The sequence below is a fragment of the Meleagris gallopavo genome, chromosome 3 (assembly GCF_905368555.1).
Source record: "Meleagris gallopavo chromosome 3, MGAL_WU_HG_1.1, whole genome shotgun sequence".
Classification (NCBI taxonomy): Eukaryota; Metazoa; Chordata; class Aves; order Galliformes; family Phasianidae; genus Meleagris; species Meleagris gallopavo.
The window spans coordinates 83,140,006-83,153,524 of NC_139406.1; the positions used below are offsets into that span (position 1 = coordinate 83,140,006).

The 13,519-nt window shown below is 40.8% G+C and overlaps 1 protein-coding gene across 13 annotated transcripts in view; it reads right to left on the reverse strand.

The window, feature by feature from the left end:
* MTSS1 (MTSS I-BAR domain containing 1) overlaps positions 1-13,519 on the reverse strand; it is a 117,899-nt gene that overhangs the window by 12,742 nt on the left and 91,638 nt on the right. For 6 of the 13 annotated variants that reach the window (XM_085221664.1, XM_085221655.1, XM_085221661.1 and 3 more), the window contains 5 exons: positions 11,918-11,929; positions 6,645-6,802; positions 5,104-5,211; positions 4,046-4,143; positions 1,857-2,067 (listed from right to left, as the gene is read on the reverse strand). In XM_085221664.1, the coding sequence (XP_085077790.1) occupies positions 1,857-2,067; positions 4,046-4,143; positions 5,104-5,211; positions 6,645-6,802; positions 11,918-11,929 (587 nt within the window). The remainder of the gene's footprint in view (positions 1-1,856; positions 2,068-4,045; positions 4,144-5,103; positions 5,212-6,644; positions 6,803-11,917; positions 11,930-13,519) is intronic. The other 7 variants (XM_085221667.1, XM_085221663.1, XM_085221658.1 and 4 more) reach the window with 3 other exon arrangements.

The window sequence follows — 13,519 nt, forward strand, 5'->3', positions numbered from 1 at the left end:
GGCCTTGTTGTCCTAAAAACTACTGCTGCTAGCAGATGCCACAGTAGCTAGCAAACATCAGTGAAGTGTCCACCTGCACAAGATAAATGGCTCCTAATTTCCTTCGTTGATCCCAGAGCTTGCTTTTCTGCTTCCTCAGTGTCACTACCAGAAACAATGACATCAGTGTTTGAGAGACAGTCGGCAGCCGCCACCACTGCTCCTCCCACCCACCACCCAGCCTCAAAGCACAATCCCAAAAGGAAGTTCTGTCAGTTGGTTAGAGACACACAACACGAAATAACGCTGTAAACTGAACAGCTTCTCAGTAAGCTCACGATCACAATTATCTGTCAGCACAACACACACATTTTACTTAGTGCTGAACATACAAAGCGAGACACTTAAGCAGAGATGAAGCGGCCAGGCAATGATCTGTTACCTTTTCCTCTGCGTAAAGGTATACAGAACTAGAGACACACAGAGCACATACCTATTTGTTATACCAACACACTACACTTGTCAAGTCAACGCCACACTGCTGCAGCCTTCTACAGCTCATGAATAGCTCAAGTGATGCTTGGATCAGTTTGCAACTTTATGGATAGTTTCTAAAATGAAGTGAAAGCGTAGGAACTTAGCTGGTGTAGATCAGCGTGACTCCATCGACTTTTAGGATGTTCTGCCAGCTGATACCAGCTTAAGTTCTCTCCCTTGTTTAACAGGGGAACTTGCAAAGAGAGGTGTTGGGTTTTTTCCATGCTAAGGGCAATTGCAAAGTTACATCCTCATCAGCAAACACAGCACCATCATGTAGATTACCACCCTTTTATGCAGGTGGAGTGGATACTATGAAAATCAAAGATGATGCTAGCATGTATAACCAATGTATGTATCTTAAAAGTCAACTTCCTTACCTTGTTACTATTCCAGTTTACTTTATTATTGCTCATTTACTTTTTTGCATTTCACTTAGGTTAGCCATAGCCAATCTAAACAAAACATTCATTTTATTAGTGTGCACAAAGTTCTTCAGGTTGTCATTTATAAAAACAATGCTGACGTGTCCAGACTGGGGACAGCTGTAGATGTATTCATTTGAAAACAAAGCATTTTTATTAAATGAAAGAGTTAAGTATATTGAAAGAAAAATGCTGAGCTTCCCTCAAGAATATGCCCCAGGCCTACATGAACCAGTGCTGTTGTTGATGATACCCTAAAAATTTCACTGGAAGAGCTACCTGCTAAATGTAAGCCTATCCACAGAAAGGAATGTCATCAAAAATGACAAAATTAAAGCCTCCTATGATGTTGATAATAGTATTTTGATGTCGAGTATTCCAGGCCCTTTGTAGGGGCCCATTTGGTGGGAATAAAAGCAGTATCCTTGTTGCAAAGCCACCACTGTATTGGTACAATGGCTGTCAGAAGGCTGTTCTGGCACTAATATTTGTCCATTAGAAAATTAACAGCCATCAGATATTAACAAGTTGCAATCAGCATAGGATGTTAATTGGTAACCTCAGTGGGTAAAGTGAGTATTTACTCCTTCCTGCAGAGGGATTTCTTACTCTCTCCTCTGTACCCATCTGAAAGTTAGGCATCCAGGCTCCCTTCAGGGCCAGAGCAAAAACCGCATCCCCTGAGAGCAACTCATCCCTTTCTTCACTGCCAGCTGCAACAGCAGTACATATCACTCCAAACAGAGGCCCAACTTTTAGATGGATGAAGTGCAGTCAGACAAATCCTCAGGGATTAATCTGACTTCAGGGTACCCCAAAATTACATCATATCCTTTTGTAAAGGTGAGCCAAGCAACGGAGTCCAGCTCACACTCTTTTTTTTTTTTTTTTTTTTGTTCTCATGCTTGCACGTACCTGGTTAGGTGCTTCTGGTGGCATAGGGGATGGCGATTTGGACTGGAAAGCATCCTGGGACATGAATCCAGAATCATGGGAGGACACACTGGACAGCCTCATGGGTGCCTGCTGAGGCAGATTGGAGCTGCGATAGCGATAGTGTGAACTAGGTGAGTGCGAGTGCGAGCCACTGGACCGGGAATCACTACTGTTAACGCTGTTCAGACTGCTGTGAGAGACAAAAGGAACAGAGAAAGGAAAGGGGAGAGGAAAAGACACAAGGGTGGGGTGGGGAGAGACCCGTATACAGTACAATTAACATTCCACGTGTCTCTAGCAACAGGCAGCATAAACCGGAAAAGAAAAAATGTTGACAAAATAAATTTAAATATATATATATATATATGCACATATATATCAGTAAAGAACCATAAGCAGCTGCAGTATCCCTTGTGACCAGAGAGAAAATGGCATTTTACCTGGAATTTTACTTAAATAACATTCTGTAACCACTACAAGTTCATGTTAGGTTATGGATGAAGAGGGTGTTACACACCTTCTGGCCTTTACACTTATGAGCAAATAAGCTTGCTGACAGCTCTCTTCTACTGCACCAGGGACCAAATTTTCAGAGAAATCTCTAGCAGAGATCCAAAGGCATCATGGTTCATCAACAAGTCTGCATCTTGACATGCAGTTTTTGGGTCAGCCAGCGGCCAGCATATGAGATTTTTGACAGCATTACCAAAACCCCATATTCAGAGTGTCTGAGTCTCACATGAATGCTTTCTATTGGGAATAAAAGCATGTGATGGTTTATTCAGTGAAGTCCTGTCTCCAGATATGCAGCTTTTAAGAAAGACCATCGAAAAATTAATAATCCAAATTAATATCCATTAAAAAGAAAGACACCAAAAAAACCATTTCAGCCAAGAAGATTGATTTTTAGTCTTCAGTACTCATGAAGAACAGCAATGATATGCCAGTCAAAACACGGGAGCAGTTAAAGTTTCCTGCTGGGGTGGCTAAGCAGGACTAGCAGGATGCATCACTCTGAAGGCATATTCCTATCTTCACTGACAGGCATCCACTGCCTAGCTAAGGAGATGGCTCTGAACTACACATGGGCCAGCACTGTACTGCACCTGTCCATAAGATTTATGAACAGGTCATAAGATGGACAAGTCAGCCAGTAGCACAGGAAGAGGAGCTCTGCTATATTTTATCCATACACAGTAGTGCCTATATAGATTTTACCACACGAAATTAGGTTGATTAGGAACAGATGATGGATTTTCAGCCATTTTCTTTTATAGCTTCAGGATATTGCATCTATAAGCCTGTGCTCATTGCTTTAAATATGCATGTTTTCATATATATATAAAAGTACTGAAGGATTTTTTTATATATATCTGCATGCAGAGACAAGTTGATGCATAAAAGAAGTCGTGTTCACTTGCTCTGACATGCTATAGGTAACTTTGTTCATACACAGGGAACCTGTAGTACATTATTCATAAAGCAAACTAAAAGGTAATCATTTGAGAGCAGCTACAAAGGTGTTGGAGCAGAATACACAATAGGATGTCTTCCTTTTCAATAAAAGGAAAGAGTAAATGTAGACACCAGGTACAGGGGCAGCATGCTAATAAACTGTTCCATGAGAGAAAACAGTTTTACAGAGAAAGCATAGACAGAACCCAGTGTTTCAACATATTTCAAGACAGTATTAGACAGCATTAAACAGTAAAAAAAAAAAACAAAAAAACTTGTATCAAAAAAGCATTCCCCTCTACCAGACTGACAGCGTAATTGCCAAGAATGTTTTTCCTTTTTTTAAACAGTTAACTTACTGATTAGTAAGAGCTACTTAGAATAATCTAAAAAGTCATTATATGAAAAACAGAAAAGGAAATTATAAATGAACAATCTCAGAGCTTAAATTAGTACAGTCTGCTCTTTGATCTGAAATGGCTTCACGAGAACTGAATCAAAAGCATCGTCAAGTTGTCTCGAGCTTGAAAGTTGTTCAGTGATGCTCATCCTTTTTAATATTCCCAGTCACATACTTACATGGATAAAGACCATGAGGGATTTATTTCATTAAGAGTTGTTACTTAAGTATGAATACAAATCCATACCACAGTCTGAACTTGCATCTCTTTGCCCCCAAACAGGTTAAAATTTAATATTACCAGTCTACTTACCTGCAAACACTAGATTTTCTGGACATGGTGGTACTGGGAGAGGATGGAGGAGTCTGGTAAGACCAGCTGTAATCAGAACCTTTCAAATCTAAAATTACCTGATGAAAGATAATCAACAGCATCAAAGATACGGAAATCTTTCTTCCTCTGTTAGCAGAAACCACTTGCTGTTCACACAACATTTGTTCCCCACTGCAAGATTTCAGTACCAACTGACACATTTTTTTCTGCTAGAATTACACTATGCATGTTACAGTTCCCACAGAGGACAGCCAACTCTCTGGGTTTCCAGAAACTACAGTTCTTTAACACTAGAACTGCTATCACAAAAAGAGAGTTCAGATGTGAACAGAAAAAATCTTCAAAAAGTAAACTGGAGTTACATTTTATCCATGTCGCAGACTACTGGTTTTCTTTTTCTCTTAAAAAAAAAAAAAACAAAAAAACAAAACAACAACAACAAAAAAAACAACTGCAACAGCTTTAACATTTAAAAACTCACATTAAAAAAAAATTGAAGATCCAATATCCAGCAGCAACAGAGCTTCCATCCTTTATACTTTTAGGTCAATGATAAGGCATGACAAGAAAACTGAGTTCAGCAGGGCTGAATTAAAAGATCCTTTTTGGAGTCATTTAACAACACACATTTTTCTATGCATTTTAATGACAGTACGTAATAATGTTCAAATGTTAGGCTCCATCAAGATATCTAATCTCAGCAATCTTGTAATCACACATAGGCAGGGATGTGACAGGGTGAGGAGGTATCACCCATTCAATACCCTGAGCAGAAAATGGGCATTTCCGTTCATTTTCATATATTTTCATATATTTTTGCTAACTACCATTTCAGACTGGTCTCCCCAAATAATTCAGGAGCACTTGGCTGGTACTTCAAATCCAATTTTTTAAAACTTACTTAATGTTAAAAACTGCATTGCTGCAGAGAAGAATCTATGCAATGTAATGTTAAGCCACTAAGTGCTGGCAGTCAGTATTTCTCACAACACACAAAGAACTTACAAGCTAATAATAAAAACATCTTCCACACTAACCTGTTCACTTGAAGATGGTAACTTGTGTGGATCCATGGTGAGACTTTTCAAGTCATCGGATATGGTCTGTAAATGGGTTATTTCTCCCAGCATTGATATTTCTTCTTCCTGAAAAGACAAAAGAAGTCTAATCACAGCCTTGGTTTTAAAAATCTGACCCACAACACAATGCATTTCTTTTTTCCCGACGACTGCAGGAATGCCCACTGGAGCTGCTTCTTCCTTATTGATTAAGCAATCACTGCTTATGAAAGAGAGCTGGAAACATTCTCTCTAAAGAGTTCTATGATTTAGACTGGACATAAAGTTTCCTACAATAACGGTAGTGAGGCACTGGCACAGGCTGCCCAGAGATGTGGAGGATGGCCCTGTCCTTGGAGACATTCAAGACCAGGCTGGCTGGGGCTTTGAGCAACCTGCTCTAGCTGTAGGTGTTCCCATTCACTGCAGGGGAGTCAGACCACGTGGCCCTTAATGATCTCTCCCAACTCTAATGATTCTATGACTCTTCAAGATTGCTCTATGTTGTGAGGCCCAGAAATCCTCTCATCAGTGAGATGATATCTCAGCCTTCTTTTTGTGACAATTCCAGAAAAAGAGTGCCATTTTTGTGACATATTGATTAATTTTAACTCTTCTCTGTATGCTCACTAATGGACCTTCAACTTCACACTTATAAACAGGAGCTAAACTCATACTTCTGCTAGCTTCTGGAAACTTTGAGATTAAGGCAATATACACACGTGGATCATTAGCACATCTATGATTCAGCCTAGCTCAAGATGTATCAACAGCTAGTTCAGAATATTCCAGCACCATAAATTGCCACAGTATTGCTGTCGCTACTCTGGTAGTTAGACCTGGGACCTCAGTCTGCAACTGACCTCCACCTGTTCAGGTATGCTTCCACCTCTCTCACCACGATTTTTTGTTGAGATGGATACACTCTGTAAACAAACGCTAGGAACAAAATTTTCCTAATACGCTGAAGGCCCTTCAGAAATACATCAAGCCTGCAGAAAGCCACAAATGATTCATTGCTGGGCTTTAGACAACCTGAGATTAGGAAAATACATTGAAGCCCTTTCAATGAACTGAAAAAACTGTCACATAGGAGGAAAACAGCTGCCAGAAAACTGCATGAAAGCAGGCTGCGATCTGTCAGATAACATCACTATAAGCACAGGGGAAGTCTTAAAACATTTATCAGAGCTAGTACTGGAGTAGGAATAAGGAAGGTTTATGTTAAAATGTGATGATGAGAAAAAAAAGCAGCGGAAAAAACTGTTCATTGTCAATGTCTCAAATTCATATGCAGAAGGAACTAAAGCTCTGCTAAGCATTAGCACCCACTATATTCCCATTAGTCTTCTTAAAGGCATCCAGTACCTTCAGTTGCTGAATTACTCTATGTGCTTACAAGTAAGTGCCCAACTCCCACCATCTGCCAGCTAGAGATGCAGACTGTACTTTATCTTTCTAGAGGTTATTGGACACATCCCATTTGTGCATTGTACCAACTTTAAATGGAGAGCTCTTACTATCACAGGCCGCAGCATCGAGATGAAAGTACAGAATCGACCACGCTCCTCGATGAGAGCTTTTCTGACAGCTTGCTTCTCAGTTTCTTCAAGCAGCAGGTACTTATCATTGACATCCTGCAGAGCACTGTCCAACTGGGGCTGAATGTCACCCCGTCCTGTATGCAGGAAACAATCAAGAACATGTTTTGTCATAACTGTGGATCTACATAGAAGAATAACTTATTTTCAGTCAGCACTGCTGCCAGATTGTGCTTTTGCAATTCTAGTCTCAACCAGCATTTTCCCTTAAATCAAATTAGTAAGGTTTCTTCCTCAATTAAGTATTTCATTCCATCTTTTTCCCTTTTGCATAGACTAGAAACCCATCTTAATTCAAGAGGTTTCAATAAGCCAAAGATACCATTTCATGTAAGGACTTTCTCAAAGTGTTAGCTGAAGAAACCCTTCATATCATCCTTGCTGAAAATCAACATCATCTTACCAATTGGAATGGTATTAATTACCAACCTCAGGTATATTTCCCTTCCTTCCGACTTTTCTGCTTCTCCAGGTCTTAGTGACAGTTTGTGGAGCCACTAAATGAGTGAATGTATCTTCTAGATGAGATGTTAGAAACATGCCACTGATCACTGGATTCAAGTATTTTACACACGCAACTGATAGAACTGCTTTCCTTATGCTAAAACAGACCCGAAAAACTATCAACATCTCAAATGCACTGATGTTCAGTAACATCTGTATTTGCCTATGAAAAAAATAATCATCTGATGTTTCACAATCAAAAAGCTTCACTTTTTTACTACAGTCAACTAAAAACTTCCGAGACAGGTGAGCCCCTATTTCTGGAACAACCCCTTGCTCTGCAGCATGCCAAGAATTCATTCCACTAGTAAGGAAGAGCTGCTGCTCAGCCATTGTATCAGCGTGCTAACACAGCTGTAGTCACAAGATCTTTTCATTCAGCTTACATCTCTAAATATTTTAAAGAACCCCAGTCGTGCAAACCTCTCTCAAACCTCCTACAACTAACAACATGTGCAAATTAACTATGCCAGGCACATTTCCATTTCATTGTTACTAAATACCAGGAAAACAACATTTAAAAATGGTGAGTAACAGCAACCCAGAATCAACTCTAGTGGACAATAACTGTTGTGCACAGATGATTTAGAACTATAAGCATGAGAAGAGAAGTCTCTTAATGTGTGCAGTAGACAGTGTAGGTGACTCACAGTCAGGGTTACAAAGGAAAACCTTTGCCTTATCATCGTATGTACTGATCCGCTATTCCAGAGAGAGAAGTTGTCAGCTCCTCAGCACTGCCATGCAGACAGAGCAGCAAGAAAGACAGCAGGAACAGAAGCAAAGATAGTCGTGCTGCATTAGAGGCATTACAGACTGGACACATCCAAGTTTCTTCTGTTCCAAGCTAGACATAGCTTAGATAGCCACTCACAGAGCTCCTGAAACATGTCTTCAAAGAACTGTGCACAGAGCAATGACAGCACAGCCACCACCACAGCCACCTGGTACCAAAGTGCCAGAGTGAACACCCAGTGTCCGGTCCTCTAGATCTCCCTGACTGGCACAGTGGGGTCATAAAATCATACTCTGACATTATGGTTACCTGCTTCTCATCTCAAAATTGACATATGTCAGAAACAATTTGGAGAAGAACTGAGTAGGTCTTAAAATCCTGGGCCTTCCTCACCTGTCATCCTTAGGAAACAAATGGGGCCCTTCTGACTGAAGACTATTTTGCACATTTCAGGCCCTTTCTCATACTCTTCCGTGCAACCAGATGCAATGACTGTACTTCTCTGCAGCTGTTCTTTCAAACTCCTTATGAAACTCAGATTTACATTCATGCTCAGAACCTTACTTTGAGAGCTGCCTACAAGTAACAACAGGTGAAATAACTTCATTTTTTCTAAACCTACTGCTGGTTCACTTGTGTGGATGCATTCAATGAAAAACACATTGGTTGCTAACTAAACCAATGCACTCATTAGCTCAGCTCTGCAGAACTGGTGTACAGGTTCAGCTGTTTCACCAGACCATCATGCACTCAACACAGGAAACTCTGTTAAATGCATTTGACTGCACTGGTGAGAATACACACATTCAGAAAGCAACTAGACTCCGTCGACAAAATGGGTCCAATTAGAGTGAATTTGGGTAATTTACTTGAACCTCACAGAGCACCATGTCTTGGCACAGTGCAACAGAGCACTCAGAACACAGGGCAAAAATAAAACTCATTTACACCTTTGCAACCCACTGAATTGAACACTGCTATTAGAATAATGATCAAGCTGTGCACTACTACAGTGTGTGTATATGTACCTATGTATGTATGTTTATATGTATATAAAATAGCTTTCCAGCATCCTCCATAGCCCTGTGAAGTTTCTTGTTTATTTCTGCACACGAGTCGGGAAGCTGATGGACATAGCATCTCCTCCCAGCTACTTTTAGGGAGGGCTCTTGGCACCTGCATAGTCAGTGTGAACACTGAGGCTGTGGGGTATAATTCAGAGCAGGAAACAAGCTTGGTTAATCACTGGGATGAGGCCCTGAAGTCAGATGTTTACATGGCATCAATACATCTCTTTCTTGATGTATCCAAGCAATTCATTTTTTAGGTACAGAAAAGCTTTATTAACATCCTTTGAAAGCTCCATAATGCAGTCATCAATCTAGCAAGCCTTTAGAAATCAGGCGTAACTCTTCCCACTGTCTGCATCTCCAGCTGCCTCCCACAGCACTCAGGTGGCTCAGGAATTTGACGGATGACATCTCTGCCCAATGTAACCAGTTTTCTTGCTAAGCAGCCTAGATCAGAGCCCCTCAACAGCACAACTACACCTAGAGGACATCCACCAAGGATGTAAGGGTCAGCAGCTCTCTGCCCCTCTGCCACCTTAGCTCTCCGTAAGTCTGACTCCACCACTTATCTCAGAAGGAAACACTGAGCACTGGAAGACAATGTGCTTTTTCCCCTTTGAATTATGAGCAGAAGGTCATTTGACTATGGTGTCTATGACAACCAATGGCACTATTTCTGCCTGTGGACATGAGACACACTTTCATAAGCTACATCAGCAATCAATTTTCTCTCTAGCCCACATTCAATGGGCTTTAGATTACCCATCTGGAAATGTTCCCAAACCAATACAATTACCATAATGACAGAAAAAAGTTCCAGAGCAGTACCTCACTCAGCAGCAGAAAAGGTGCACCTGAAATGAGGTGGAGGACCTTCAGGAGACAGGTTGGAATGACTCACCAAAACCAATCAGCATTAGAAATGGTCAAAACACCAAGTGTAGTGACAAGTCTGATCTGCAGTCAGCTAGAAATGAGTGTGATGGCGGAGGGCTCTGCAGAATGTACCCACATGCATTCGGGGTAATGAGTCAACAGTCTGAAAAAGGAGGAGAAATTCACATCCCCCCTCTCTCAAACGGGAGTTGTAGAGAGGAATGGAAATGCGGGATCAGAAGTTGTGAACTGACTTCCATCATGCCAGGAAGGAAAGCACTGTGATTCATGGCTTGACATGGGTAACAGCCTCTGAGCTGCAAAGAGTGAACTGCTTCTTGTCATTATTAACAGGGATCTACCGCTGCTCCAAGGACAGTCCTAATATGTTACCGTCAGAGCAGCTGCTTCACGTCACTAGCATAATGTGCAACAGCTGTAAAGGAGTGACATACTTTGAAAGATCAGTTTTAGTGACCTGTGCAAATCACTGCTAAAGACCTCATGAACCTTCTCAACCCTTGTTTGAAAAGAACTTCAGTAAAACGTATTAGGCAGAAGAAAAAAAGCTGAAGCTGATTTTCAACTCTATTTCATGCTTACACTTCTAAGAGAACTTAAATTAGCAAAACTGTCAGCAACAACAAAGGAAAACACTTTTTTTTTTTTTTTTAATGCTCTCAGAGCAAATCTGAATGTCAATGCTGCTACTGATGGAGTAGATAATACAGTAAATACTGGAGTAGATAATACAGTAAATACTTTTTTCTATATTCTCGCTTAAAAGACCGCTCCCTCTCACATTTTCCAGGTGTCTGCAGAGAACTTGAATATTCAGAATGGACCTTTTGCAGAATTTACACTACACCACAAAATGCTGGGTGCACCTGTACCAATGCAAAGCAGAAAGGGCTCAAATCATTCACCCTCACATCACAGGAACATGCTTCATCTGCCAGGCAGAACAACCCTCGAAGACCTGCACAGTAAGCCCTACATGTACACTAACTTGGATCTAGACTGCAAGCATAAGAATTCTGTATCCTTATACAGAAAGGTGGGAAACCTCACTGCTGCAGTTAGATCCAAATCTCTGGTAGCTACTGGAGTTCCCAACGAGCCGCTAGTGTTCAAAAGTGTTAAGCTGCACCTTTAAAGAGAAGTTCCAAGTTACCAAAAGAAACTTGCAGGCTGAATCACAAACCAGGGAAAACACAACGTGCGGTTTCAAGGGAGAGTGCAAGCAGCAGGCAGCAGTGCCCAGCTCCAGAAGCCCATGGAGTCATCCCAGTTGAGTCTCCTGATCAAATAAAGCCAGGCTTCTCCAAGGGCAGTGTTAAATATCTACATCATTATGCCTTCAAGTGGAGGTATGACTTTCATCTCCCAGATTCAGAAGCACCAAGTTTCATTTGCAAGAGAATCTCAAGGCAACCACATTAAATTTGCAATACAAAAACTGAAACAGCTCCAACGTAAACAGATTTGAGATGTGATCAAGCAGCAGAGGAGGAAACAATTGTGAGGTTGATTTCCACCCCTTCCCTAGCATGAAGTTTTATGCCATTTCTTATCTATCAGTTAAGAAAGGTGCATGCGATTTTTGGGAAAAATAGGGACTTGGATCACAGGTTTACAAAAAAAAAAAAAAAAAACAACAGTAAGGACTTAAAGCTCTAGACTTTAAAAGTCATATTAGCAATAAGATATTCAATGATTTGAACATCACCTTTACGACATGTCTATTCCATTTAACTTCTCTCACGACTATGATATGACTTATCAGTCCATGATAACCCCTTTCTGATTGCCTTCTTTTACAGCGTTCCAATTAAATGCCAAAAGAAGAAACAAATCAAAAGAAGGTTTGGTTGTTAAGATTAGGCAGTATTTTAATTTCATTAGAAATTAAAGTCTAGGCAGTTAGTGGAGACCAGACACCATAAAGAGGCCACAGCAAGGGCTACAATAAACCAGCCACCAGGGTTACAGCATGGCAGACTTACCCAGAGCCTCAGCTGTCAGGCAGGTGCGCATGGTGAGAAATTGCAGGACACAAAATTGACACAGAAAGGAAAATAAAAAAAGTCAAACTAGTATACGAGCAATCCTAGAGTTCAGACATTATCATCAGCTCCAAGACAAGAGAGCCAGTGGTTTGGGCTACACTATTTTGACTTCTTCCGCTGCTGATAAAGAGAAATGCATTAGCTTTGCTTCCTGATGAGCTGTTGTAAATTAAATTCCCGGTTATTTATCATACGGTTTTATTTCAAGAGATTTAAATCAGTTTAGGAACTTCGTTTAGCTTGCAGATTTCTTGGCTGAGAACGTGGCAACCCATGCTTCAGCAGGAGGGCAGCTGTCAAACACCAATCAGGCCATGAAAGGGAGCAAAGCACAAATCCTCACACAGAACCTGGCAACTCGCACAACTTGAGGTGGTGCTGCATTACTCAACACAGTTCTTCTTGATGATCTCTACAGCAATTACGTTGATAGACTGCTAATGAAATGAAAAACTAATTGCTGATGCAATGTGGATAAACATCAAGAAAATTAAGCATAGTACAATTTTAATTAGCAAAAGATATATACAAAGTTTTGCAATAAACCTGGCCCACTGTCAGTAAGATGGGAACTTTCAAGCGGCATTTGAAACTCAAGGAATGAAAATAAAGAGTCAAAGTAACACCTCTGGTCACTGAATTTTCTACATGTCCAACACGTCTTCATTGCATTTTTATGAAGTAGAGCTTACATTGTAAGACTGGGGAGGGCAAGGCGAGTAAAAGCAAACAAGAAGAAAACCCCTTCAGGCACACCAGCCTCATTCACACAGGATTTTTTTCCCTGCAACAGCAAGGATAGTTTGCTCACTGTTTTTTCTCCTCCTGAGCACTATCCTACTGACCCCACAGTGCGTGCTGACTGTCCTCCTGCTCTCACTGCAGGCACCATACCCCACTCCACCAGCCGAGGAAAATAAGGCCATCTCCCAATGGAGACACGGTCCGCTCTGGAGCCCTCCCTCCCCAGGGTGCTGCACCAAACAGGGCAAGTGTAATGCAGACAGAGTACAAGGTGCTCGAATGGAAAAGTCCCTGTTTGCTTTAGGAATTGAGATGTTCCTCAGTTACGTTGAAGTGCTTCGTGGTTTTTAGTTAAAAGTCACAGGGTTTGCACAGTCATCCTTGAGAACACTGTAACAACATTACAAAGACTAGAATATAACACAAAAACAGCTGCAAAGACTAACAGCACAAACGCGTCACCTTTGCTAATAGGGAGGAGGGAGAAGAAAAAGCACTTTTGACAGTATTACATTAGTAATCATCTTCTACTCTCTCAAATTCTTTAGAGCTCTGGTAAGACTACTTTCACAAGCTGCTGAATAACTCAGAAGTACGTGCTGGTTTGGATACTGAACACAGAGGACACAAGGTAGTGCTGTACTGTAGTTTAGAGACAAAACTCAGTCTTTACATTCATATGTGTAATATTAACCTTGTCATTTTATTGTTATTTATTTTATTTAATTCTTTTTCATAAATCCCCTTGGATTTAAACATTTTCCTCAAAGCCTGCAAGGATGACATGAAAAACCT